Here is a 27,064-nt window from a genome sequence, read left to right as displayed (position 1 = left end):
ATCAGATTGGATTGCAAGGTGTTTTGATTACAATGGCTCTTATTTGTGCCATTCCTAAGGTCTCCTATTTGCACCTCTAATATTATCCTGTTCTGCCCTGGCATCAACTTATTTTCTGCTGAAAACCCTCTTTCATGTCTTCATTAGTTCTACACTTGACTGCGCCAATGCACTCCTGGCTGGTCTTTTACATTATACCCTGAAGAAACTTGAGGTCATCCAAAACCCGGCCATCCGTCTCTTGCTCATTGACTTATATTGACTCCCAGTCAAGCAACCCCTGTTTTAGCCAATCACTGAATGAGATTGCCACACAACAGAGAAGTTGGCCATTGGTTGCAGTAGTAAAATTAGTTAAAATGTCAAATGCCACAAATGCTTTTAACAGTTTTTCTAAAGTAACTATGATAGACTTTTGTATGTGATTCATAAGTTAATGATTAACAGAACTGACTGAAAATAGCTGCTAAGGCAATCAATAAAAATAATCCTGGAGGAATGAGCATGCACATATGTTTGAATATCTGTCTGTACTCATCCCTCCAGCATTATTTTTATTGATTGCCACAGCAGTTATTTTTGTTTGTGAAAATATTCTTTCAGGGTGGACAATAGGTGTTTCTCTTCTCTTTCTGTTTCCTGTATCTTTATTTCTTTTACTTTTTTTCGGGATTTTTTTTCTGCCCTCTAACTGAAGGGCACTGAAACCAATTGTGAAGTCTCCACCACTGCCTCAATTCTCATTGGCTAAGTCATTGGCCAACGAACTCTGGGTGGAACTTTTTATTCTCCAAGTTTACACAGCTCCGCTAATGCACTACCTGACAGGCTGTGCCATAAGGGAAGTTGAAGTATTGCTTTGGTTATTTTCTCGAGTGCCTGTGGTTAAACATTGAACAAATAGGTCTTCAGTGGTCTCAGAAATTTGACCTGCTTCTTCTCTGCCTCAGAAATAATTTACAGTTACCTGGGAGAAAAGGTGACTTTAACGTGTGAATTTCTATTTAATCTTTGAACAATAACTAACTTAGTTCCCTTAGTCTGGCAAACAGTAGTTTAAAACTGAAGTTGTAGAAAGTTCGGAAGATGAAGAAATAATGTTGTTTATAGTGAAATTTGATTGTCTTAAAGGGATAGACTTAAAATGTAATGGGTATTTTTTCAGCTAGTGTCCCTTGGTCTGGTATAAAATGCTCCCTTTACCCTTTCCTCAGCAACTAGCAGCAATATTGATCTTCAAAGATTACAGTAAAACTGGTAGTTTCTACATTTCCCTCATCCACCATGTAGTCTCTCTCCAAGTTTGTGATTTGGTAACCTTGAGAAATTTTGTGTCATCAACTCTTAACCAATTTAAAGTTCATTCATATAGAAACCTTGGAAGGGGAGAGCGAGAGAGAGAGAGAGATACACAAATGAAAAAAATAGTAAACATTTTTTAAATATTCTGAAATACAGCACAGATAGAGGCAGATGAATGAATGAACACCCAAGCTACGTCAGAGATATGAATTTTGAGAAGATCTTCAAACATTGAAGGAAAAGCGGAGGGGACCTGAAGCAGTTTCCAAGGGAAACATCAAGACTCTGCCAGAAATGATAGTGAAGGGAGGTACCTTGCACCCAAAACATTGAGTCAAGGACTGAAAGGTGCCGGAGGGACAAAAGTGAGAAACTTGCATCCCTTTAGGCTGAGTAAGATTCAAACCCCAGTCCATGAGATGGAAAAATAATATGCTAATCTACCACTCTATCCAGTCACCAGCCTGAAATCAGTGCCTAAAATTTAATGCAGGAAAATTGATCAGGTTATCTTGATCAACGCAGGTTGCTTTGTGGATAAAACTGACATAGTCTTGTTCGTTAACAAGCTTGAGTTAACTGCTGAGCCCCCACCACCTTAAACTTGGCCCTGTATGTGGAGTATAACATAAATAGAATTTACAGTGCAGAAGGAGGCCATTCAGCCCATCGAGTCTGTACCGGCTCTTGGAAAGAGCACCCTACCCAAGGTCAACATCTCCACCCTATCCCCATAACCCAGTAACCCCACCCAGCACTAAGGGCAATTTTGGAAGGGCAATTTATCATGGCCAATCCACCTAACCTGCACATCTTTGGACTGTGGGAGGAAACCGGAGCACCCGGAGGAAACCCACACACATACGGGGAGGGTGTGCAGACTCCGCACAGACAGTCCTGTATGTGGTGTATAAAGTTAACACTGCGCCACAGGTATCTGCTTTTCAATTTTCTCAAATAAAGTTGCTCTTTAAAAAAAAACAAGAGCAATCCATATATTAATAACTTCTTTTAATTTGTGACAATTTAACATGAATCATGAGGATCACATTAATATGACATCTTCCAGGTAATAAATTATAGAAATCTTTGTGAAGAGCAATTCCACATTTATATTATTAACCATAGTTGAAGAATAACAGTCAGACTAAATTGATTAAATGTTCCAAAAATAGAACGGTAAAGATTTGTTTTATGGTCTACTTGTTTAACTATGGCGCTATTCAGTGGACTGTCTGCTGAATGGCCTTTTAAAAAACATTTAGAGTACCCAATTATTTTTCACTAATTAAGGGGCAATTTAGCATGGCCAATCCAACTAACCTGCAGACCTTTGGGTTGCGGGGGTGAAATCCACGCAGACACGGGGAGAATATGCAATCTCCACACAGACAGTGACCCGGGCCAGGATCGAACCCGGGTCCTCAGCTCCATAGGCAGCAGTGTTAACCACTGGGCCACCGTGCTGCTCTTAAATGGCGTGCTTAACGAGGTATATCTTGGTGGCTGCAGTGCCACTATCCAACGGCACTTTGCCTTTTGTTTTTGGCTAACAGGAGCTGTTTACATTGATATTGAGATGTAACTTACATTCCCAACGTCACAATGATTTTTCTTACTTTGTAAAATAAACTGTGATTTATTTTTGCAGATGCACGTGTATTCTCTTGGCATGACTTTGTATTGGGGAGCTGATTATAAAATACCTCTGGACCAGGTGAGTGTAAAGTACCTTTGAACCAGGTACGTTACGTGTATGTACTTTATTTGAGGGAAATGTCCCAAATACAGTTGTGACTTAAAGGGTTGTAATTTCAGGGCAAGTCAACACCCCCCCCCCCCCCCCCCCCACCACCACCACCACCACCACCACCACCACCACCACCCCCCGTTTCTGCATATATAAGGATGCATTTTCTTTTATATTGTGACTTTCTATGTATGCCCCTCCCTTTGGTGTACTCTAATGGCATTCTAAAGAACAGAACTCCAGTATTCAAGACAGACACAGAGACATTGCCTGACACGACAAATACGTTTTTTCAACTTTCCTGGGCCACTAATAAACAAGAAAGAGTACTCTTCAGCGGAATCTTTACTTAAAGATGGACTTCACAAAACCCTCATGCTATTCTTGAGTACTATACAGGGGATCAGAGTTTTATAGCTTTTGCTTGTTCAATCGTTTGGAAACTGCAAGCAAGGTATGTATGTACATGTCCATTATTGAGTTCTTGTCTCACTGACTTGTGCAACTGGGCTACATGCCTAGCCAGCCCTCACTGTCGCCACTGCAGTATTTTTTATTTGCCACTGTAGATGTTGTTTCTGGATTTCAGACTTGAGCTATTTCTTTGGCATTATAAAACAAAGGAGTCTATTTTATTTTGCAATATTTTCTATTATTTCTTTCAGATTTCATGATGAAATATTTATATTTTTGTAAAAATGCTGGGTCGATATTTACTTTCACTCAGTGTGTGAATTGACTTGGTTAGAAATACTAACCAGCAATGAAGAAGTTTTTTATTCTTTGCCCACAAGTAACTGTGCAGTTAAAGACGTGTTTCATTTGGTCAACAATATTTTGAGAATTCTGAGCTAACAAAATGTATGTTTGCCAAGAAATTAGCACTGCAGTTTAAGCTTATTAACTTTTCAATTGCTTCATGGAGTCCACATTAAATATCCTCAAAGATGTTTTATCAAACCACTATTTTGTGCATGTTTGCAATGTATCTATCACCCATATATTAACATAGATTAATGATTTATTCAGATTATGCATTTAACATAGAAAATGTTTTGAATTGCTTTTGAAAGGGAAGGGGTTAGCTGTGTCATGGTTATAAATAAGCAAAGTAGATATGATAGATGGAGAAGTGTGAAAATTCTTTTGTAATGATTAAAGCTTGAGGGAATCTTGAGCTCCTATAAAGGACAAACAAACTCAAAAGAAGCCTTGGAAAATTAGACTCAGCAAATGAGTCATCACAGGCCAATGAAGACCAATGCAACCAGATGGATTGTTGCCACAAAAAGGAGACATGTAGAGGGAACTCCCAAGGGAATGGGCATATTTGCTAATGGTAAAATGTAAGGATGCTTGTCACTCTCAAAATCATACCAATGAGGAAATAGCATACGCTAATAATAATCAGATAAAAGCAACGCATCAGAGAAAAACAAATTCTGGAAGAAGAGGCAAAACCGGAGAATGTGGATAGAACAACAGCACAGACTAAGTGGCAAAGGGAGATTTTAGTTCATAGAGACTTTTTGCTCAGAGATGTAAAGACCTGTTTGATGTAGTTGAAAGATGGGAAGTTCTTTGAAACTAGCGTGGTGGTTATAAGGTTAGAAAGGGGACATGAAAGGGCTCGATGGTTGTTGTAGATGAAGGAGTAAAGATTGTGTCAGAAATAACATTTGTAAATTTCTCACATAAAAATGTTAGCTTGAAAATCAAAGGCGAAGAGTGGAAAATGTTTTTTGATGTCCTTCCGGTGTTGAGTAAAGGAGAGAAGGTCTCCAGCAAGATCGAGGATGTAAATAAGGTATTGGCAGCCTGGTGTGAAAATAATGAAGTTACATTTTAGAAGTAAATGGGAATATTTTGGAACAAAAACTGATACAGGAGAACAGAGATGCACGGAGCCAAAGATGCAATTGTGTTTTAAAATTACTGTAGAAGAAAATATCAAGAATATCTAAACTAAATGAACAGGTCAGGAGCACATATGAATGAAAACAAATCCTGACAGATACTCCGCATGGAGTAGTCAAGGTAGTCTACAAGGCAGGCAATATCGTGCAGTTGAGAAACACAAAGGAGTCAGACACCAAACACAGCAATTGCATTTATATAACACACTTAACATACAAAGCATCCCAAAGTACCTTTGGAGGAGGAGGGCTGCAGCGGGAAAATAAAAAAAATAAATAGACAGGATTGGAAACTAGCAGGAGCGATGAGCAGAGGTGACTGAAAACTTGGTTGAAAACATGAGACTTTAAAAGTTTTTTTTAAAAGAATTTTTAATCTGGGGTGAAAATTAGAGGTTGGAATGGTTTAATGAGAGCGTTCCCGAGAGTAGGGCTGAGACAGCAGAAGGTTCTTAACAGTGGGAGAAAGGAATTTTACCTATCGTAAAGTATTAGAAATATACTACCAGGTGGAGACTGTTGAGGCAGTCAATGTATCAGAAATGTGACTGACCACAGAGGATATGATGAATTCTAGGGGTGCAATCTACCGGCCACATTGCGCCCGAAAAGCAGTGCGCCATGGCGCTGCTTGGCTGGTAAATGATGGGAGAAGCGGCTCCCGGGAGCTACCCGACTCACCATGACTTGCAAGATCTAATGCGATTTTGCGATGTGAAGCCTGCCCATTGTGGGTGAGATCACTTTTTGGCAAATCTCCATATTAGTGAAATAGCTAGTCTCACTTTTTACTATGCAGTTCCCAGAGGTAACTAAGGTGTTGGATCTATCCTCTCCTTGGAGACCGTGGGAGAATGCCTTCAGTGCTGGTCTCCAAAAATGGGGACCAGACGGAACGGCACTCGTAGGGGTCTCCCAGGGGACGGGAGGCCCCCAAGTGCATGCCCTCTTTGCAGGGTGGGCCCCTGGCACTGCCACGGTGTCCCAGTGGCACTGCCAGAGTGCCAGATTGGTACTGCCAAGGTGCTAAGCTGGCATTTTCCTTCATTGCAATCGGGCGGGGGGGTGTCCTGCCTGGGTATGGGAGGGAGAATTGAGAATGCCCAAATTCCCCACTCTTTAGGATTAGTGGGAGGAAATCGGAGCAGCCGGAGGAAACCCATTCACACCGGGAGAACGTGCAGACTCCGCAGACAGTGACCCAGCCAGGAGTTGAACAGCTGCCTCTGTGAAGCCACAGTGCTACCCACTGTGCTACCGTGCAGGCCCTTCTGCCTTCCAAGCCTGTACTGATCATGATACCACCCTTGGTCAAAACCCCCAGCACTTTCTAGTGCTATATAAAGAACAAGGAACCCTTTGTGGGTTTCCTCTCGCAGGTCCTGAAAGACATGCTGTTAGGTAATTTCGACATTCTGAATTCTCCCTCCGTGTACCCGAACAGGTATGGGAATGTGGCGACTGAGGGATTTTCACAGTAACTTCATATGCAGTGTTAATGTAAGCCTACTTGTGAGAATAAAGATTATTATTAAGAGAATGGGACGCCATTTTTAAACCTCTCCCTGCACTGAGGAGTTTCAGCCAGCGGGGCTCCTCAGTGCAGGAAACGGGACTAAGCACGTCCCAGGCTGCGCATTCCCCACTTAGGCCTCATAGCTAACCGTAGTCATGTTAGATAGCGTGGTGTTTCTCGGTGCTGCAAGTGCCGGGAAACACGCGGCTAATCGCACATGCCATGGGACATAGTTTCCATTTGTTTAAGTCGCGCCCAACATGTCTTAAAGATAAAGAAATAGGAAATAAATTTATGAGCAATATATGTCAGGGACAGTTGAGAGATTAATAAAATAAATCCTGTGTGAGGTTGAAAGTTACAAAATGAACTATTCTGATTGGATATTTAATGTGAAACAGATTAATCTAACACCTGCTGCAAACCACCGATCAGAAAAGGACAGCTATGTGCTCTAAAGTGAGATAAGAATATTTTTAAATGTGAAATTAAAATACATTTTCCATCCATGATGCACAGTTTGTGTTCTTAATTGTAGCAAAGTCCAAGGTGGTGAATGTAATATTGTTTGACTGTTTCATGATCCGGTCTATCAAGAATGCAATAGGACGGAACACAATAGTACTCAAATTTATCGTAATATGAAACTCAAATGCTGAGAACCAGAAGTTAGGTCATAATCATTAAAAGGATGAAGTAACTTGAAACATTTGCTTAAGATGCCTAATAACGATGGGGACCTGGGAGAAATTATTCAGTTTAACACTTTAGAAGACAAATGGAATAAAATGGGCATCATTTGGAGTGCAGCAGAAATACATACCCAGAGATATGAGAATTTCTTAAACAGCACGACACTGTTTTTCCTTTTTTTTCTTTCATTCCAATGATCACAACTTGCCTTTAACATAACATAAAGCCTCAAGAAATTTGCCAAATAGGTATGTTAGAAACGATGTTGAGCCAAGAATGAAGAGACCAGGGGCTGGAAACCCCATTGACCAGCCAGCGTAACGGAGCATCCCACTGGCGTACTGAAACAGAAATATGGCGGGGCGGAGATCCAAGCCCTCGGACCATAACAGCAACTTGAAGAGATTAGGATTTTAAAGGCTGTGAGACAGGTACAAGTGCAAAGATCTTTCGGAATCATTTCAAAGAGTAAGATCACAACTACTCTATAGCAAAGGCAGGGCAAAGACTGGGTGGAATGAACACCAGGCTAGACCCATAAAAATGGAGTAGTTGCGCAAGAATATAAAGGTGGAGCAGAATGCAGATCTAGGATTGCTGAGGCCATGGTACAGACGAGGATTTTGACTTGAATACATTAGAAGACTAGGATGCTAGGGAAGTGCGACTTGATTCAGCACAGAACGTGTGACAGTCTTGGCCAAATTGGAGTTTCTGGAGGCTGGATTTTGAGAGAACAACAAGGAGAAAATTGACATGTTTGAATCTGAAGGTGACAAAGGTTTATGCAAGAGTATCAGTAGTGAACTGGCTGAGTTAGGAGAAGAGATGAACAGTGCAATGGAATTAGAAGTAGAAGTGTAGAGTGCTGGTAATGAATAAGGAGTAGTTTTAAAGGTTGGCGGAGGGACGAACAGGAAGTCAAAGTGGCCTAATTAATCTTGAGGGAATAGTTGGGGAGGGGCATGGAGTGGTGGCCAGTGAGTAGAGTTTGTCAAGGACCTGTGATGATTGCTTTGGTCTTAAGTTGAGCACGTAGATGAGAATGATCTGAAATGTTTTAGAATGTTTTGTCAGACCTAGAAAGAAGCTAGAGATTTGAAATATAGTCAAGAATGGTCTGAAGAATTTAATAGCAAGAGCACAAAATAAAGGCTGAGAAATTTAAAAGAATCCAACTGAGCAGGGGAGGAATGTAATATTTTCTTGATATTTCTTCCTCCAAATACTCTCCAGAGAGGGCTAAGCAAAGTAGCATTGTCTAAGTATCCATGGATTACTTCGATAGAAGTAAAAAATAAGTTCTGGACAGCTTGAAAGAATGTAAAATAAACAAGTCCCCAAGAATAAATGTTATTTGAAATCAAAAGATAAAAACAGGGAATTTGTAATATATTGGCTGAATCCCTCATGAGCACAGTGAACATTGGAAGGTACAAATAGACTGTAAACATGTTAATGTGATGCCTGTATTTAAAAATTGACAAAATCTAAATAGGCAACCAATAACACATTAGGTCTGCTTCATTATTGTGTAAAATTCTTACATTATTTGAAAATATATTTCACATTTTTTTGAATAGTAATAGCTCTTCAGCATTCAGCAGTGATTCAGAAAATGATATCCTAACTGAACTGGGAATTGTTTCTAGGCTTTTAAAATGCATTTAACAGAATTTCATTTGAAGGACTGGTAGTTAAACTCAAACTCAAACTGTAGGAATTCAGAATAAAGTTTGGAAACAAGAAATTAGTTGAAGGCAAAAAAACTGTAGGTGCATGGTAGAGAAATTTGTATCGGGGAGAATGTGCCAAAAGGGTTGCAGTAATGAATGGCACTGTTACTCTGTACAATTTACATCAATCTGAATTCAGATTCTGAATTATAAAGCCAAAAATATGGAGTTATAGATCTATATATTATAGATCTATACTGTGTATCTCAAACTATGGCAGTCATTCTCAAACTATATTATGCCAGACCACATCTTGAGAATTGTCTTCAATTCTGATCATCATGATATCCGAGCAAGAGATAAATTTAGGGAAGAGCCACATATAGTAATCCAAGGTGTGAGTGATGAGAGTTCTGCAGCAAATAGGCTGGATATATTTTTAATACCTTGAATGGAAGAAAGAGGGAGGTGGCCTCAGAGGTAAATAAAAAGATAAGAGAGACTTGTGTTGATATAGTGCCTTTCACCACCATCAAAGTGCTTTACAGGCGATGAGTACTTTTGAAGTGTAGTTACATCATTGAAGACTGGCCCCTGACAAAATTCAGCAGAGGGCTCAGAGAGCTCCATTTAACCACTGCGGAAGCTATTGCCTGGTTTGGTGATTACTGCGCACACTTTTGAAAAAAAAAAAAAAAAAAAAAAAATTTTTTTAAATCTGTTGCAACATGGGAAACTTGGCAACCAATTTGCATAGCCGTCTACAGATAGCAATGTGGTAATCAGATTATCTGTTTCTGTGGTGTTGATTAAGTGATGAACATTGGCCAGGGCACTTTCCTACTCTTCAGAATAGTATATTTTATGTGTACCTGAGTGGGCGAATGGGCCTTGGTCTTATGGTTTAACATCTCATCCAAAAGACGGCACTCCTGACAGATTGTTAGGCTTGCTTCTTGTGCTCAAGTTCTAGGTGGAACTTGAACACAAATTCTTATGACTTGAGACAAGTGCTGCCAATGGGTTATGGCAACTAATTCCATTTGTAGTGTCAGCTTAGCTGGAGCTAAAAAAAAAGTATAGAAAATATTGGTGGGAATTGTTCATAGAGCCCCTGAAAGTAGTTGTAGTGTAGGACAGGTTTTCATCAGAAAATTAGAGTAATTAAGAAATAATTTGGGGACTTCAATGTTCATATAGATCAGGCAAACTAGATTTTGCAGTAATAGTGTGAAGGTTGGATTCATGAAATGCATACAAGATAGATATCTAGGTCACTACATTGAGGAATTAACTGGGAAACTGGCTATGTTGGATCTAATATTGTGCAAGAAGAACAGATTAACTAACAACCTATATTAAAGGGAACTTCAGGGAAGAGTGACCATAATATAATAGAACTTTAAATTTGAGCTTGGAAGTGATTGAGTTAAGACTGACATTAAAATCTCAAATCCATGTAGGTATGAGGGCCATATTGGTGAAGGCAAATTGGGAAACATGCAATGGCTAACACTTGCCACCTTAATACTTAATTTACAATAAATATGCAATCCTCTAAGGCATGAAAACCTCACAGGAAAAGTGACCCAACTGTGGTTAGCAAGGAGTTAATGATGGTATCAAATTAAAGTAACAGGTTATAATATTGCCAAAAAGAACAGTAAGCCTGAAGTTTAGGATGAATTTAGACTTCGGGAAAAGGTGGACCAAAAATTTGATCAAGAAAGAGGAAGTAAAAGTAGACTTGCAGGAGGTATAAAAATAGATTATACACTTTTTGCTATAGGTATGTAAATAGGAAGACATTAAGATGATGATAAGTATGAATAAAGTAGTCGTGGAGCGCAAGCTTCCTCTTGTGGGGCATTCCAGAAAGACAGGTCACAGTCTTGGGATAAGAGGTAGCAAATTTAAAACTGAGGAGAAACTACTCCCAAAGGGTTGTGAATCTCTGAAATTTGCTACTCCAGAGTGCAGGTGGATGCTGGGACATTGATTCAATTTAAGGAGGAATTAGACAGATTTTTAATTGGTAATGGGTTGAAGGGTTATGGAGAATGGGCAAGATGGTGGAGTTGAGGCCACGATGAAATCAGCCATGATCAAACGGCAGAGCAGACTTCATGGGCCATTTGGCGTAATTCTGCTCCTATATCTTAAGAACCTATTAGCATGGACCATTAGAAGCATAGATAGGTAAAATTATAATAATGGATAATGAAAGGTTAAAACAAGTACTTGTATCTGTCCACACAGTAGAAGCCACAAACAACATTCCGGAAATAATTTGGAAGGAAGAGTTTAACAAGAATGAGGAAATTATACTGATTTTGTTTAAGTAAAGAAGTAATACTGGAGAAATTAATGGGACTAAATGGCGACAAATCCCCCGAGACCTGTTGTTCTGCATCTTAGTTGGTTTAGAACAGGGGTGGGCAAACTTTTCCGTGCAAGGGCCACATTCAGAAATTCACAATTCACAAAGGGCCGCATAGTATATTAAGTAAAATAATTACTTCACCCGGTTATGATTCTGGGCGCCTCATATAGAACATAGAACAGTACAGCACAGAACAGGCCCTTCGGCCCTCGACGTTGTGCCGAGCAATGATCACCCTACTCAAGTCAATGTATCCACCCTATACCAGTAAGTAACCCAACAGCACCCCCCCCCCATTAACCTTAAAAAAAAATTTTTTTTTAAAAATAAAATTGTTTTTTTTTTAATTACTTGGTGGGCCGCAGAAATACCTTTGGCGGGCCGCATGCGGCCCGCGGCCCGTAGTTTGCCCACCCCTGGTTTAGAACTTCCAGATTTCTTCAATTCTAAGGCAGTTTCAAAGCATTGCAAGGAAGCAATATCCTACTATTAAAGAAAGAGGGAGAGAAAATGGCCAATTGGTCTAATATTAGTGGGAGACTAAAATCTGTTGTTAGGGACATGGTGACAAGGCACTTAGAAAATTATAATATGGTGAAGCACAGTCAACATAGATTTATGAAAGGGAAATCATGTCTGATGAATCTGTTGAGGTTTTTTTTGAGGATGTGACTAATAAGGTAGAGATGGGGGAACATTGGATGTAATGTATTTAGATGTTCAAAAGCATTGTATTTGATGTTCGATAAGAGGTTAAACCATAATATTAGGTATTATGGGATTGGATTGGATTGGAATAATCGACAGAAAAGTGTGTGACATTTTCAGGTTGGCCATTATAATTAGTGGAGTACCTCAAGTAGCAGTACTTGGGCCTCACTACTTATATTAATGATTTAGATGAGGGCACTGTGATTTTTTCAAAATTAATTCCTGTGAGCATCGCTAGAAAGACCATTACTTATTGCCTTTTCCTAATTGTCATAGAGTGGTTGGTCGTGAGGCACCTACACCTGAGTTACTTGGTAGGTCATTTCATAGGGCAAATATTTGGCAGGCCATTTCGCAGGGCAAGTAAGCATGAACCAAATTTGCGCAGGTCTAGAGTCACATCGTTACCGTATTAGGGTTTTTACAATAATCTGATAATTTCATGATCTCTATTAATGAGATTAGCATTTTGTTTTCCAGATTCATCCATGAATAGAATTTAAATTCCAGCAGCTGCCGTGGTGGTATTAAAAATTTATATCTGTCTGGGTTTTGTATTACTAGTCCAGTAACAGCACCACTATGCTAATGCTCTTAATAATATAAAGTTGGTCGGATAAGTAAATTGTGAGGAAGATGAAAGGAGATTAGAGTGGGACATGGACAGGTTGGGTAAGTGGGAAATGGGAGATGAGGAAATGGCTGAGGAACTGAACAGGTTTTTTGGGTCGGTCTTCACAGTGGAAGACACAAATAACATGCCAGTGACTGATAGAAATGAGGCTATGACAGGTGAGGACCTTGAGAGGATTGTTATCACTAAGGAGGTAGTGATGGGCAAGCTAATGGGGCTAAAGGTAGACAAGTCTCCTGGCCCTGATGGAATGCATCACAGAGTGCTAAAAGAGATGGCTAGGGAAATTGCAAATGCACTAGTGATAATTTACCAAAATTCACTAGACTCTGGAGTGGTCCCGCCGGATTGGAAATTAGCAAACGTGACACCACTGTTTAAAAAAGGAGGTAGGCAGAGAGCGGGCTAATTAAATGCCAGTGAGCTTAACTTCAGTAGTAGGGAAGATGCTGGAATCTATCATCAAGGACGAAATAGCGAGGCATCTGGATAGAAATTATCCCATTGGGCAGACGCAGCATGGGTTCATAAAGGGCAGGTCGTGCCTAACTAATTTAGTGGACTTTTTTGAGGACATTACCAGTGCGGTAGATAACGGGGAGCCAATGGATGTGGTATATCTGGATTTCCAGAAAGCCTTTGACAAGGTGCCACACAAAAGGTTGCTACATAAGATAAAGATGCATGGCATTAAGGGTAAAGTAGTAGCATGGATAGAGGATTGGTTAATTAATAGAAAGCAAAGAGTGGGGATTAATGGGTATTTCTCTGGTTGGCAATCAGTAGCTAGTGGTGCCCCTCGGGGATCAATGTTGGGCCCACAATTGTTCACAATTTACATAGATGATTTGGAGTTAGGGACCAAGGGCAATGTGTCCAAGTTTGCAGACGACACTAAGATGGGTAGTAAAGCGAAAAGTGCAGAGGATATTGGAAGTCTGCAGAGGGATTTGGATAGGTTAAGTGAATGGGCAAGGGTCTGGCAGATGGAATACAATGTTGACAAATGTGAAGTTATCCATTTTGATAGGAATAACAGCAAAAGGGATTATTATTTAAATAAAATATTAAAACATGCTGCTGTGTAGAGAGTCCTGGGTGTGCTAGTGCATGAGTCACAGAAAGTTGGTTTACAGGTGCAACAGGTGATTAAGAAGGCAAATGGAATTTTGTCCTTCATTGCTAGAGGGATGGAGTTTAAGACTAGGGAGGATATGCTGCAATTGTATAAGGTGTTAGTGAGGCCACACCTGGCGTGTTGTGTTCAGTTTTGGTCTCCTTACTTAAGAAAGGACGTACTGGCACTGGAGGGTGTGCAGAGGAGATTCACTAGGTTAATCCTAGAGCTGAAGGGGTTGGATTATGAGGAGAGGTTGAGTAGACTGGGACTGTACTCGTTGGAATTTGGAAGGATGCGGGGGGGGATCTTATAGAAACATATAAAATTATGAAGGGAATAGATAGGATAGATGCGGGCAAGTTGTTTCCACTCGCGGGTGAAAGCAGAACTAGGGGGCATAGCCTCAAAATAAGGGGAAGTAGATTTAGGACTGAGTTTAGGAGGAACTTCTTCACCCAAAGGGTTGTGAATCTATGGAATTCCTTGCCCAGTGAAGCAGTAGAGGCTCCTTCATTAAATGTTTTTAAGATAAATACAGATAGTTTTTTGAAGAATAAAGGGTTTAAGGGTTATGGTGTTCAGGCCAGAAAGTGGAGCTGAGTCCACAAAAGATCAGCCATGATGTCATTGAATGGTGGAGCAGGCTCGAGGGGCCAGATGGCCTACTCCTGCTCCTAGTTCTTATGTTCTTATGTTAACATGACAAATGGAATGCAGTGTTGAAAAATGTGAAGTTAATTATCTTAGGAGGAAAAATCTAAAATCTTTTGACTTGTATGGGACTCAGAAGCGTTTGAATTCAACGTGTGTCCGTCTACCTAAATCATTGAAGGTTAATGCACAGGTGCAGCAAGCAAGGTAAATAGTATGTTAGATTTTGCTGCAAAGGAATTGGAGTACGAGTGTAAAGAGTTACACAGTTACACAGTGCATAGGGAAAGCCACACCTGGAACAGTGTGCGCAGTTCTGCTGTAAGGAAGGACAAACTTTCCTGACAGGGAGTGCATCGAAAGTTCACTTGACTGGTCCCTGAAATGAGGGGTTTGCTGTTTGAGGAGAGATTGAGTGGACAAAAAAAAAAACTGGAGTAAGAATAGACCATACAGCCTCTGGAGCCTTTTGCAATTAAATATCCGTGCAGCACAATTACAGTGGTTGTCTGGACTCCTGTTACTATCTTCTTCTTGACCACAAATAGTACATTTAAAGTCTGCGGTGACCAATTTGAGTTAGCTGTCTTATTGGAACATTAAAATAAATGTTACCCTTTCATGGGATGTGGATGGCGAGGCCGACATTTGTTGTGTATTCCCAATTTCCCTTGAAATGAGTGGCTTGTGAGGCAATTTCAGAGGGCATTTAAGAGTAAGCCACATTACTGTGGGTCTGGAGTCGCATTTAGGCAAGACAAGGTAAGGATGGCACATATTGTTTCCCAAAGGGCATCAGTGAACCAGATGAGTTTTAACAACAATCGATGATAGTTTAATGGTCACAGTTACTGATACTAGTTTTATATTCCAGATCTTTATTAATTGAGTTTAAATTCCACCAGCTGCGGTGGTGGGTTTTGAACCCATTAGTCTAGGTCTTTGGATTCCTACTCCAGTGACATTAACATTACACCACTGTCTCCCTATAATATTCTAGAAAGAAAGCATGTTCATCAAAAGAGGCCAGCACTTCAGAAAATGCCCAGTGGGGGCGTCATGTGGCGCAGTGGATAGCACTGGGACTGCGACGCTGATGACCCGGGTTCGAATCCAGGCCCTGGATCACTGTCCGTGTGGAGTTTGCACACTCTCCCCATGTCTGCATGGGTTTCACCCCCACAACCCAAAGATGTGCAGGTTAGGTGGATTGGCCATGCTAAATTGCCCCTTAATTGGAACAAAAAAATAATTGGGTACTCTAAATTTATAAAAGAAAAGAAAACGTGCAGTGCAAATATCCGACTCTTTGCTAAACTCTAAATCACCAGTGTAAACCGCAATCATACAAACACAAGCATTATTCCCAATTTCACTAAAGTGGATACAATTTTAGAAAATTGTTACAACAGTAGCTTGGTGACCTGGAACACGTGTTAAATGTGAGTGATAGTGTAGGATAAATAAGAGTTACATTTATTTTATCATCTGAGATTTTACAACGAAAACAAATCTTCCGTGTAGTATTTTCTTTGGTTGTATTCACAGTTGTGAGGAAAATATCATATAGTAAGATAGATTTAATGTCACTATAAAAATAATGTCTCCACACTGGCATTGAACTGACCTTAGAGCAGAAACCAATCAGATGTAATATAACAGCTAAAAATGAAAAAGCACAGCAAGAACACGTTACCAATTGGTATGAAGATTAATTTAATGAGATAACTGTTGTTTGTCCCTGGTTACACCTACACCCTACTGTATAATAATACACGTCCAAATATATCCTTCCTTCTAACCAACTGTGTGGATGATTAGTAGTATAAAGGGTACACAGAGATTGTCAATTTCTGTAGCTGCATTGCAGACTTTGTTTTCCACTCCTCTGGCACTATGGGTGGAATTTTCCACCAGCAGGATTTTCTGCTCCTGCCGAAGTCAATGGACTTTTGAATGGCTCGCCGCTTTTTCCAACCCGATCTTCTCCGTGACGGGGCCATAAAATTAGGCCCTATAATATCAAACCTGATACTTGCGTATTTCAGAAGGAGATTATCTGACTGAAAGGTAAGAGAAAATGCTGGAAAATCTCAGCAAGTCTGGCAGCATCTGTAGGGAGACAAAAGAGCTAATGTTTCGAGTCCCATGACTCTTTGTCAAAGCTAACAGACAGAGAAAGTGGGAAATATTTATACTGTGGAGTGAGAATGAAAGATGAGTCATAGCCAGAGAAACCCAGGGAAACCCGGTGCTAATGGCCACAGAAACCAAGGGGAACGGGTGTTAATGGCAGACCCCAGAGAGAACAAAAGATGTGAAAGGTCAAACAGCAGGGAAACTAACATCAGAGGATGAACTGTAGGTGTGGGGGGAGGGGAAGGGGAAGCAAAGAGGAGAAAGGTGCAGTTAAGGTGGATAAGATGGGGAGGGGAATTAAATATATATTAAGAAAGAAAGAAATGGTAAAAGACAGTTAAAATGAAATGAAAACATGGGTCGAGGTGGGGCTGATCATCTGAAGTTGTTGAATTCGGAAGGCTGTAGCGTGCCTAACCGGAAGATGAGATGTTGTTCCTCCAGTTTGCGTTGAGCTTCACTGGAACATTGCAGCAGGCCAAGAACAGACATGTGGGCATGGGAGCAGGGTCTTTTGTTAAAATGGCAAGCAACAGGAAGGTCAGGGTCCTGAATGGGCACAGACCGAAGATGCTCAGCAAAGCGATCATCCAGTCTGCGTTTGGTCTCTCTGATATAGAGGAGACCACATTGGGAGCAGTGAATGCGGTAGACCAAATTGGAAGAGATGCAAGTGAAACGCTGCTTAACCTGGAATGAGTGTTTTGGGCCTGGGATGTTAGGCATGGAAGAGGTAAAGGGGCAGGTGTTATACCTTCTGCGTTTGCATGGGAAGGTGCCATGGGTGATGGGAGAGGTACTGGGTGTGGTGGAGGAGTGGACTAGATTGTCTCGGAGGGAATGGTCTCTGCGGAATGCTGACAGAGGGGGTGAAGGGAAGATGTGTTTGGTGGTGGCATCTCGCTGGAATTGCCGAAAATGACGGAGGATTATGCTTTGCACATGAAGGCTGGTGGGATGAAATGTGAGAACGAGGGGAACTCTGTCCTTGTTCTGGGAGGGAGTGGAGGGGGTGAGGGTTGCCACTACCCTCTCCCCCTCCACTCATCTCCCACGCCACTACCCTCGCACCCTCCATTCATCTCCCGCACCACTACTCTCCAACTCCACCACCAAACACATCTTCCCTTCACCCCCTCTGTCAGCATTTCAGAGAGACCATTCCCTCCAAGACAATCTAGTCCACTCTTTCACTATACCCAGTACCTCTCCCATCACCCATGGCACCTTCCCATGTAATCGCAGAAGGTGTAACACCTGCCCCTTTACCTCTTCCATGCTTAACATCCCAGGCCCAAAACACTCATTCCAGGTTAAGCAGTGTTTCACTTGCATCTCTTCCAATTTGGTCCATTGCATTCGCTGCTCCCAATGTGGTTGTCTCTATGTCGGAGAGACCAAACGTAGACTGGGTGATTGCTTTGCTGAGCATCTTCGGTCTGTGCACGTTCAGGACCCTGACCTTCCTGTTGCTTACCATTTTAACAAAAGACCCTGCTCCCATGCCCACATGTCTGTTCTTGGTCTGCTGCAATGTTCCAGTGAAGCTCAACGCAAACTGGAGGAACAACATCTCATCTTCCGGTTAGGCGTGCTACAGCCTTCCGGCCTGAACATCGAATTCAACAACTTCAGATGATCAGCCCCACCTTGACGCATTTGTTTTCATTTCATTTTAACTGTCTTTTACCATTTCTTTCCTTCTTAATATAGATTTAATTCCCCCCCCCCCCCCCATCTTATCCACCTTAACTGCACCTTTCTCCTCTTTGCTTTCCTCCTTCCCCTCCCCCCACACTTACAGTTCACCCTCTGATGTTAGTTTCCCTGCTGTTTGACCTTTCACATCTTTTGTCCTCTCTGGGGACTGCCATTAGCACTCTTTCCCCTTGGTTTCCGTGACCATTAGCACCGGGTTTCCCTGGGTTTCTGTGGCTATGACTCATCTTTCATTCTCACTCCACAGTATAAATATTTCCCACTTTCTCTGTCTGTTAGCTTTGACAAAGAGTCATTGGACTCGAAACATTAGCTCTTTTCTCTCCCTACAGATGCTGCCAGGGCTGCTGAGATTTTCCAGCATTTTCTCTTTTGTTTTTGATTCCAGCACCCGCAGTAATTTGCTTTTATCTGACTGACAAGTTCCCCGCACCAGTTCCAGGGGCTGGTTTAGCTCGCTCAGCTAAATCGTTGGCTTTTAAAGCAGACCAAGCAGGCCAGCAGCACGGTTCGATTCCCGTACCAGCCTCCCCGGACAGGCGCCGGAATGTGGCGACTAGGGGCTTTTCACAGTAACTTCATTGAAGCCTACTCGTGACAATAAGCGATTTTCATTTTCATTTTCAGTTCCATAAAATAACCATTACACTGTACTTCTGAGATTGCTATTTTGTTTTAAATATCATTTGACAAGTTATGAAAAGAATTTTTTTTTTCTTCCTTCATACTACCAATTAATCTATCTGGCTTTTTCTTTCTTTCAGGATATCTTCCCTTTTTATTAGCCTAGCTGCCTTTTCAACATCTCTGGCCATGGCAACTCTAAACTTCGGTGTTGATTACCAACTCCGCTGAATAGTTGTGACTATGACAATAATGCATTTATCTTATCACACTTTGCTCCACCAGTGGATTCCGTTATCCTGGCAAATTTGCAGTTTCTTTGAGACCTGCTATTTCTGACGTTTTCTGTGGACTGACGGAAGGAACCTGGACGATATGAGGGTTATCATGCTCACTTTTCTCTGATTTCCTCCTTCAATCAAATGTGCTATTATGGCACTGACAGAGTCTGTCCTATCTTGACTAGATATCCGAATGCACCTAATCTCTTTCCATCAACTCCATCACATACTGACTTCTCAGTGATTTATCTTCAGGGAAACGAAGGATGTGGGGAGTTGCAACCCGAGATCCTTTAAGTATAGCTATACCATGGTACCAGTGCTGTGCCAGCTTAATATAGACATATAATTTACAGTGCAGAAGGAGGCCATTCGGCCCATCAAGTCTGCACCGGCTCCTGGAAAGAGCACCCTACCCAAGGTTACCACCTCCCCTATCCCCATAACCCAGTAACCCCACCCAACATTAAGGGCAAATTTGGGATACTAAGGACAATTTATCATGGCCAATCCACCTAACCTGCACATCTTTGGACTGTGGAAGGCAACCGGAGCACCCGGAGGAAACCCACGCACACACTGGGAGGATGTGCAGACTCCGCACAGACAGTGACCCAAGCCGGAATCGAACCTGGGACCCTGGAGCTGTGAAGCGATTGTGCTATCCACAATGCTACCGTGCTGCCCGTATGGTGGTGGGTTAGAATTCACTTGGTGGTAGTGGGGTGTTCAGGTTACATGCAATTCTTTCATGTAATTTCAATCTGGAGTTAAGGCTATTGGTGGTAAAGTCTCCAACGTCCTATCCATCACGTCTGACCAGGAATCACTCCCACTCTTCTGCCATTGGTGTATGTTGGAAGAATTTGAAGGTTGACAGTCAACCTGATTGGAGCTCTGGGGTGGGACTTGAACCAGGCATATCTGTCTCAAGGACAGAGATGCAAACACTGCACCACAATACCTCTGCGATAACCTGTATAAGGGGGATGTAAAATGACATCTGGTTGAAGCTGAATTAGATTTACAGTCTGAAGGAGTTTAATTCTTAATTCGTCAGAATGCATCAAATTTCTAACCGATTGCTGTTCACTTTCATCATTAGAGTTTTTGACTATTATCTCAGTATGGATAAAAATGGACCTGTCTTTAATTTTACTCCCCGCCCCCCCAAATTTTGCTGCAAAGCAGCATATGCATTAGCATTCTTATTGCCTTATTACCTTGAAGTTTTGACTTCAAAGGGATTTGCTATTAACAGCTGTTGACTGTTAACTATAAACAGATGATTTTGGAACCTGAACAGATGGAAAGTGTATTATGAGTAGAAGTTTACTGTTGACGTTTAGGTTGTATAGTTTTTGCAGATTAAAAAAAATATAACTAGCAAACTGTTGGGCACAAACCATTTTGGAACATGCAACAATTTTTATTTAACATTTATTGTTCCAAGCAATGATCTTGACAATCATTACTAGTAATCAAACATATTTAGTCTGCAATTGGTGCAGTACATGAATAATACAGAGGAATTAATTTTATTTATAAAGTGCTTTGTGTGCAAATCTAGATTGAGATATTTTGAAGCATTTTCTATCTTCACCAGCTCCTACCCCCATTTCTCCTGCTCCCAATCATGAAAGGGAGCTTTGCTCTGTTGCTATCAGCAACTGCAGTAACAGTGTAGAAAATTCTGCTAAGTGTCCCTTCCAGTCATAGGTGATGATTAGGTTTTTTTGGGGAGCTGGGAAAATTTGATACCATTTAAGTAAACAGCTGCACCTAGACAGCACTGAATTTTCCCAGCTCGAATACATCCTGATTGGTATCCAGAGATAAAAGGATATTGATTTGCAGAGTTGTTTGCTTTTCTTCCAACAGCTGATGTAGCCAAGGGCCATAGGGGGGGGGGAAGAGTGGCAATTATGTTGTTATTATTTACTTTGTTAAAAGTAAACTTGTACACAAAATTAACTATTTCATACTTAACAAGTTTTTAAAAACATCATCAAAGATGGAATTCTGCCTCCAAGGAGCGTGAATATCTCTAGAACAACATAGAACATACAGTGCAGAAGGAGGCCATACGGCACATTGCGTCTGCACCGACCCACTTAAGCACTCACTTCCACCCTGTCCCTGTAACCCAATAACCCCTCCTGACCCTTTTGGTCACTAAGGACAATTTATCATGGCCAATCCACCTAACCTGCACGTCTTTGGACTGTGGGAGGAAACTGGAGCACCGGGAGGAAACCCACGCAGACGCAGCGAGAATGTGCAGACTCCACACACAGCGTGACCTAGCGGGGAATCAAACCTGTGACCCTGGTGCTATGAATCCACAGTGCCAGCCACTTGTGCTACTGTGCTGCCCCTAAAAAGAGGTAATTCATTTTTTTACTTGAACTTCAAAGAAAGTGATTTACATTGGAAGAGCCTCCTTTTATATTTCTCTACCTTTGGTCACAAATACTAAAGTAAATCCTCTGCCAAAATGGTTATTTCTGCAAAAATAAAAATTGCTGTTGTTTTTCATACTAAACATGGGAAAGGTGTGTATAGATTTTACTTTCTACATCACAAATCTGTTTGTTTGTGAAATGGTATGTACTATTCGTAGTAAAGATTTAGAAGTCATTGGCAGAGATTTTTGGCATACTTTGGACTACCTGTGTTGCAAACTCATGAGGAAAAAAAATCTGTACTTTTATTGCAAAAGAGAGGGGTGCACTTTTGACAGCAGGAATCGGAGACCTATCATTTAAATGTTAGCCAGCATGCAATGAACTGTTAAGTGGTCTGTGTACAAAATAATAGGTGCGATTTACCGGAGGACAAAAGTCACGTTTTGGCGCATTTAGCGGGGTGTTTCTCGGCGCCGACAGCAAACGGGGCTCTGATTTCTTTTTTCTGGCCCCAGTGGAGAACATCCCGCTGAGGCCACACTTGCCTTCATTTACCGTACTGATGAGCTCAGCTTGTCAGTACAGGATACAGGAATAGATCGGAAATGATGCTACAATTTCATCCCCAACCCCTCCCCCCGCCCTCAATACCCCACAACACCCCAACTTACTTTTGTTAGGAATTCCATACGCCCCTTTAATCTCACCTCAAAAGGGCAGGGCACCTCTGGCCCTATCCCTGGCATGAGCAACCAGCTCTGGGTGGCACTGCCAGGGTGTCCTGGTGGTGCTAGCAGTGCCAAGGTGCCAGGTGGCAGCGGTGTGCCAGGATACCACCCTGCCCAGAGCCCGACCACCTGGGGTCTCCGATGGCATGGGGGGACTCCCCCAGGTGCCATCGTACCTGGTCAACGTTTGTGTGGACCAGTGGCGAATGGCGGCAGGGTGAAGTCTTCCAGGTGCGGACGTTCAATCTGGGCCTTGGGAGAATACGGTGCAGACATATTTAAGTGAGGTTAACTATTCACTTAAATATCCAAATCTGATCCTGCCTAGTGAGGGCATCAGAGATCAGAGATGACTCCCGCGAGATTTAACTGCCTTGTCATCCTGCATTGGGCATGACGAGGCAGTACGATCGCCCCCAAAGTAATTTCAGATTCTGAAGTTCTTGCCAAATGAAACCCAACAGGGGGGGGGGATTTTAATCAACTTTACGCAGAAGAACAGAAAATTGTAAGACTAGCTATTTTATTGGTCTTGGGCTAAATACTAGCTCACTGAAGGGCATGCACAATATATCTGGTCTTATTTTTGTCAGGCCACAGGCTCTAACTTATTGATGAGAGAGTTGCATTTCTATGTGGGATGGCACAGTGGAAGGAGCAGCAGTTGTGATATTAGTGATTCCAGGGACTGAGTGAACACGTTTGTTTCTGACCTGAAACTGATTGCGAGAAGTATTGAAACGCAACCCCAAAGAACAAGATGGGCGGCATAGTAGCACAGTGGTTAACCCTGTGCTTCACAGTGCCAGGGCCCCGGTTAGATTCCCGGCACAGTCTGTGCGGAGTTTGCATGTCTTCCCCGTGTCTACGTGGATTTCCTCCGGTGCTCCGGTTTTCTCCCACAAGTCCCGAACTACATGCTTGTTAGGTGAATTGGACATTCTGAATTCTCCCTCTGTACCCGATCAGGCGTCAGACTGTGGCGATTAGGGGATTTTCACTGGACCTTCATTGCAGTGTTAATGTAAGTCTACTTGTGACAATAAAAATTATGTAGAGCGGGCGAGGCGAAAAATAGACTCAAAACGTTAGCTCTTTTTCTCTCTCCACAGATGCAATCAGACCGACTGAGTTTTACCAGCATTTTCTGTTTTTATTTAATAAATTCCAGGACATTAGGTTGCACTAATGAATGGTGCTATCCTAGTTTATCCATTTCTCTTTATTCCTTTTCCACTGTTACATTTTTTCTTTCAAAACATTTAGCAATTTTTCTTTAAATATTTTTCTACTTCCGCTATGTTTCTGGCAGGACTTTCTAAACCAGGCAGCCCTTTGCATTATAGTTTTTTCCTCTTGAATGGAAACTGAAAATGCTCAATACCCAGCAGATGTGGCAATATCTGTGAAGGGAAAAAGTGTTAATGGCCATGATCTTGGCAGGACTGGGTTTTCGGAGTAATTGCAGGAATTTTGGACATCCATATGTGTTTTGCTGTTCTAATGTCACAGCATGTCTTTTTTTTCCAGTGGTTTCCCTGCCTGGAGGTCAGCCTAATTGGGCAGGGAATGCTCTGGAGGATGTTCCAGCTCAGGAGCAGGTAGAAAACCTGTGATTGGGTTCGTAGGAATGTGATTGAAATGTCTGATCGGCAATTCCCAATCCTGGGAAGGGGAACTGAATGCAGGGAGGAAAGAAGATAAACTGGGCAGACTCGGAGAAAGCACTCCTGTGCTGTAAAGGCATTGACCTCTTCTACAACGCAGTCTTGGCCTCTCTTAAGCTGCTGCATTTCTCAAGGTCTGGGATACCTGGCTGGCCAGGGTTAAATCTCAAAGGCAGGATGAATCTGAGGCAGGTGGCCGCATCATGAATTTAAGAATAAAACCACTGCCTGCTCAAACCTGGTTTCCCTGTTCCCTGCCCCAGCACTGTTAACACGAGGTGGGGAAGTTGGGGATAGTCTGGTGTCATTTTTACACTCGTCCGACCCAAACCCACTTGGATTTTTGGGGTTAAAATTCTCCCCAACATTTCAGTTTGTCAGAACTGGAAAATGTCAGATGCAACAGGTATTATGCAAACACAGTAACAGAGCTGGTGGGCATGGGAAAGACGAAGAAAGAACAAGAGGGAAGGTCTAGATATATTTTTTGTATTAAACGGTTGTAGAAAAGATAAAAAGGGAAGGTCTGTGATAGGGTGGCAGGCAGAAGTGATTTGATGAAAAGTTGATAATTACCAACAACTGCTGACTGAAAAATAAGATCTGTGGTTTGATTGGAAACTTTCAAATTTAGTGTTGAGTCTCATAAAATCATAGAATCCTAGGGCGGCATGCAGTACAGTGGTTAGCACTGCTGCCTACGGCGCTGAGGACCCAGTTTTGAATCCAGGCCCTGGGTCACTGTCCGTGTGGAGTTTGTACATTCTCCCCGTGTCTGCGTGGGTTTCACCCCCACAACCCAAAGATATGCAGGGTAGGTGGATTGGCCACACTAAATTGCCCCTTAATTGGGGGGAAAAAAATATATGTGGGCACTCTAAATTTATATTTAAAAAAATAAATAAAATCATAGAATCCCCACAGTGCAGAAAGAGGCCATTCAGCCCATCGAGTCTGCACTGGCCCTTGCTCTGATAGAGCACCCTACCAATGCCCCTGTCCTATCCCTGTAACCCCACCTAACCTGTCTGGCAATATTACCATTGCCAATTCTCCTAGCCTCCATGTCTTTGAACTGTGGGAGGAAACCGGAGCACCCGGAGGAAACCCACGCAGACACGGGGAGAAAGTGCAAACTCCACACAGTCACCCAAGGTCGGAATCGAACCTGGGTCCCTGGTGCTGTGAGGCAGCAGTGCTAACCACGAAAGCTGAGATGTTGTTCCTTGAGCTTCCTTGGAAGTGAAGGAGTCCAAGGACAGAGAGGTCAAGCATGTGAAGGAGAATTAAAATGGCAAGCAACTGGAAGCTGAAAATCACACACTGGTGCTAGTGTTCAGCAAAGCAATCACTCCATCTGAGTTTGATTTCCCCAATGAGGTGGAGACTGCATTAAAGGCAATATGAATTGTGGTTGGAATTCTCAGACTGTTCACGCCGGCAGGATTCTGCAGTCACGCACCACCTTCCGTGGGCGGCTTCAGTGGGAATTCCCATTGACAGCAGTGGGAGCAAAGTATCCAATCGCCAGTGAATGGAGGACCCCTTCCCACTGCCGAGAAACATGCGGCTGGGAGGCCAAACAATTCCACTCTATGCATTAAATTGCACAAGTAAATTGCTGCTTCACCTGGAAGGAGAGTTTGGGACTTGGCAGGTTGGAAAGAGGAGAGGAAAAAACAGGTGTCTACTGTGTCTTTAGTAATTGTATGGAAAGGTATCTTGGGAGGAGGAAGGGCTGTTGATCATGGGGAGAGTGGACAAGAGCGTCACGAATGGAATGGTCCTGTCAGAATGCTGAAAGAGGGAAGAGGGGGAATATGTATTTGGTGGTGGCACAGGCTGGAGGTAGAGGGTGATCTATTGAATGTGGAGAATGGTGGGGTGGAAGGTGAGGACCTGGTGTGTTGATGGGGGGAGGAGAAAATGGTGAGGGCAGCAGTATAGGAAATGGGATGGGCATGTTCAAGGGCCAAAACAACCGTGGTGAGAGCGAATCCTCAGTTGAGGGAAAAGGAAGACATATCGGAAACACTTGTGTGTGGGAGATGTGTGTGGGAGGTATGTCATCAGAACGAATAGGACTGACGTGGAGAAATTTGGAGCATGTGGAAAGCAGAGTTGGAGGAAGTGTCATTAAGGTAGCTGTGGGGGCTAGTGGATGTAGAGTAGAATTGTTTTCCAAATCCACCTCTTCATTTTTTCGTGATGATCAGTCTGGAAATAACTTATTTTTAAACTTAGAATGAATTCATAAATTAATCATTTTGATTTAACTTTATCGAATATATTATCTCTGCTTTCTTGTATTTTTTTTGGACCCATCTCTGCATTTCTCTTCTTTATAGGTGAAAGCTCTTTGTCTCCTCTAACAACAATGAGTCAATGTGTGCCAACTTAATAATTGTTGTACATTTTGCTCATTTTAAATTTCAGTCAGTTGCCCTTGATATATAGTGAAGTTTTTAATCTTTCATTGACTGCTGTGACAGGCTTTTTATTCCTTGCTTAGGGGTGTTTGTACAGTAAGGTATTAGAAATCTGTCCCAGCTTTTTGTTTCTTATTAGGAATTTTGGGCTTCTCGTTCCACATTTTCAATACCTTGAATATCCTGGCAATGAAGTAGCATGCTTGAAATTCCTTTCTCTTGTGAACTTCGGTTCATCAGAGGTGAGCTATGCATTATTTGATAAACTAGTGTTGCTGCAGTAATTTAATTTTCTTTTCATTTTAGCCAATCAACATTGGGGAGCACCTGAATAGCATATTACTGAATATGTGTGAAGACCAAATGTACACACGAGTGACAATACGGACTATTCTAGATGCTTGCAGTGCTCATATCCGGAACAGTAACTGTGCACCAGCTTTTTCATACATTAAACAGCTGGTAAAACTTGTCTTGGGTAGCCTAACAACTGTAAGTACTTGGCTGTGGAATACAATTACTTGTACATTCATTATAATCATAAGGTCATGGACTTTAACAATGCCAAGAACATGTTACTAGAAATCCGAACACTGCCGCCTTGCAGATGTAATATCTTCTAATTTTTGGAGAAGTTTATTCGTTAAACAAGGAATGAGTTGTAAAAAAAAGGCACACCCATGGTAAAAATTGTTTGAGGCAGAAATAAAGTAATAT

General features: G+C 41.9%; 1 protein-coding gene across 13 annotated transcripts in view; it reads left to right on the top strand.

Annotated features, from left to right (window-relative positions):
• ptpn13 (protein tyrosine phosphatase non-receptor type 13) overlaps positions 1–27,064 on the top strand; it is a 367,703-nt gene that overhangs the window by 78,584 nt on the left and 262,055 nt on the right. For all 13 annotated transcript variants that reach the window (XM_038791751.1, XM_038791755.1, XM_038791749.1 and 10 more), the window contains exons 4-5: positions 2,954–3,019; positions 26,654–26,839. In XM_038791751.1, the coding sequence (XP_038647679.1) occupies positions 2,954–3,019; positions 26,654–26,839 (252 nt within the window). The remainder of the gene's footprint in view (positions 1–2,953; positions 3,020–26,653; positions 26,840–27,064) is intronic.

Source organism: Scyliorhinus canicula, chromosome 3, assembly GCF_902713615.1.
Source record: "Scyliorhinus canicula chromosome 3, sScyCan1.1, whole genome shotgun sequence".
NCBI classification, from domain to species: domain Eukaryota; kingdom Metazoa; phylum Chordata; class Chondrichthyes; order Carcharhiniformes; family Scyliorhinidae; genus Scyliorhinus; species Scyliorhinus canicula.
The sequence above is the reverse complement of the archived record's forward strand: the minus strand, read 5'-3'. Positions and strand labels throughout refer to the sequence as shown.